General features: G+C 44.3%; 1 protein-coding gene across 1 annotated transcript; it reads left to right on the top strand.

The window, feature by feature from the left end:
* Positions 1–293: 293 nt before the first annotated feature.
* LOC109924693 (glycoprotein endo-alpha-1,2-mannosidase-like protein) lies at positions 294–986 on the top strand (the record flags this gene model as incomplete). Its single annotated transcript, XM_048594148.1, has 1 exon — positions 294–986. A coding segment is annotated over one exon (693 nt), but the record flags the coding sequence as incomplete, so codon positions are not given.
* Between the last annotated feature and the right edge of the window lie 223 nt (positions 987–1,209).

The raw sequence follows: 1,209 nt of genomic DNA, 5'->3' as shown, positions 1-1,209 counted from the left end.
CACAGTTCTGAGGAAGGGTCACCGGACCCAAAACGTTAACTCTGTTTTCTCCTCCACAGATGCTGCCAGACCTGCTGAGCTTTTCCAGCAACTTTGTTTTTGTTCCTGTGGAACACTGCTGGTGACAGGCCTCCAGTCCGAAAAGCAGCCCTCCACCACCACACTTTGTCTCCTGCCATTAATTGGCAAGCTCACCCTGAACCCCACGTGACTTAACTTTACTAATTAGTCTACCAAAACTTCTTATCATGAGAGAGAATCCTTTCCCAACTCCACAAGCTTAAATTCTATGTCTTGATGTCTACAATTTCTGTTTTCTCAACATTGATACACTACTTTCTGTGTCTAGGTATGGGTCTCATACAGCTTTTTACAAGTACAGGACCAACACTGGCAGATTATTGCCTATGTTTTACATCTATGACTCCTACCTGATATTGCCAGCTGCCTGGGCCAATCTGCTCACATCCTCAGGATCTCTCAGTATTCGCAACACACCATATGACGGAATGTTCATTGGTCTGTTAGTGGAGGAGAAGCACAAACAGGACATCCTAGAGTCAGGATTTGATGGATTATACACCTACTTCGCATCCAATGGATTCTCATTCGGATCATCCCACCAAAACTGGAAGACTATCAAGAACTTCTGTGACAGCAACAACCTGATGTTCATTCCAAGTGTGGGGCCTGGATACATAGATACCAGGATACGTCCGTGGAACAATCATAACACACGGAACCGGGTCAGTGGAAAGTACTATGAAACTGCCCTCCATGCTGCTCTCACAGTGAGACCCGAGATCATCTCCATCACATCTTTTAATGAGTGGCATGAAGGCACGCAGATAGAGAAGGCAGTGCCAAAGAAGACTGCACAATACACCTACCTGGACTACTTGCCACATGAGCCAAACCTGTATTTGGAGCTAACACATAAATGGGCTGAGCACTTTTGCAAAGAGAAAGAACAATGGCTGATGTAAAAGCCTTATAAATAAAAAGTTCCTCCTGAGATACCTACAACTGTACCTTGACGTTTGCTTTCTATTAAAAAAACACAAGCCTTTTCTGATCGATGAAGTCTACAGAATATTGCCTTTACCAGCATCCTTCACCATGTGTTCCTGCTTGTTTGGACATATGTATGATGCCAGAGATGAGAAGCTAGTGTCAACAGGCTTCAGAGGCACCTTAACTATGTGCAAG

Source organism: Rhincodon typus, unplaced genomic scaffold (assembly GCF_021869965.1).
Source record: "Rhincodon typus isolate 14 unplaced genomic scaffold, sRhiTyp1.1 hic_rhity00006395, whole genome shotgun sequence".
In the NCBI taxonomy this organism is placed as follows: domain Eukaryota; kingdom Metazoa; phylum Chordata; class Chondrichthyes; order Orectolobiformes; family Rhincodontidae; genus Rhincodon; species Rhincodon typus.
This window is presented reverse-complemented; position numbering and strand designations above follow the sequence as displayed.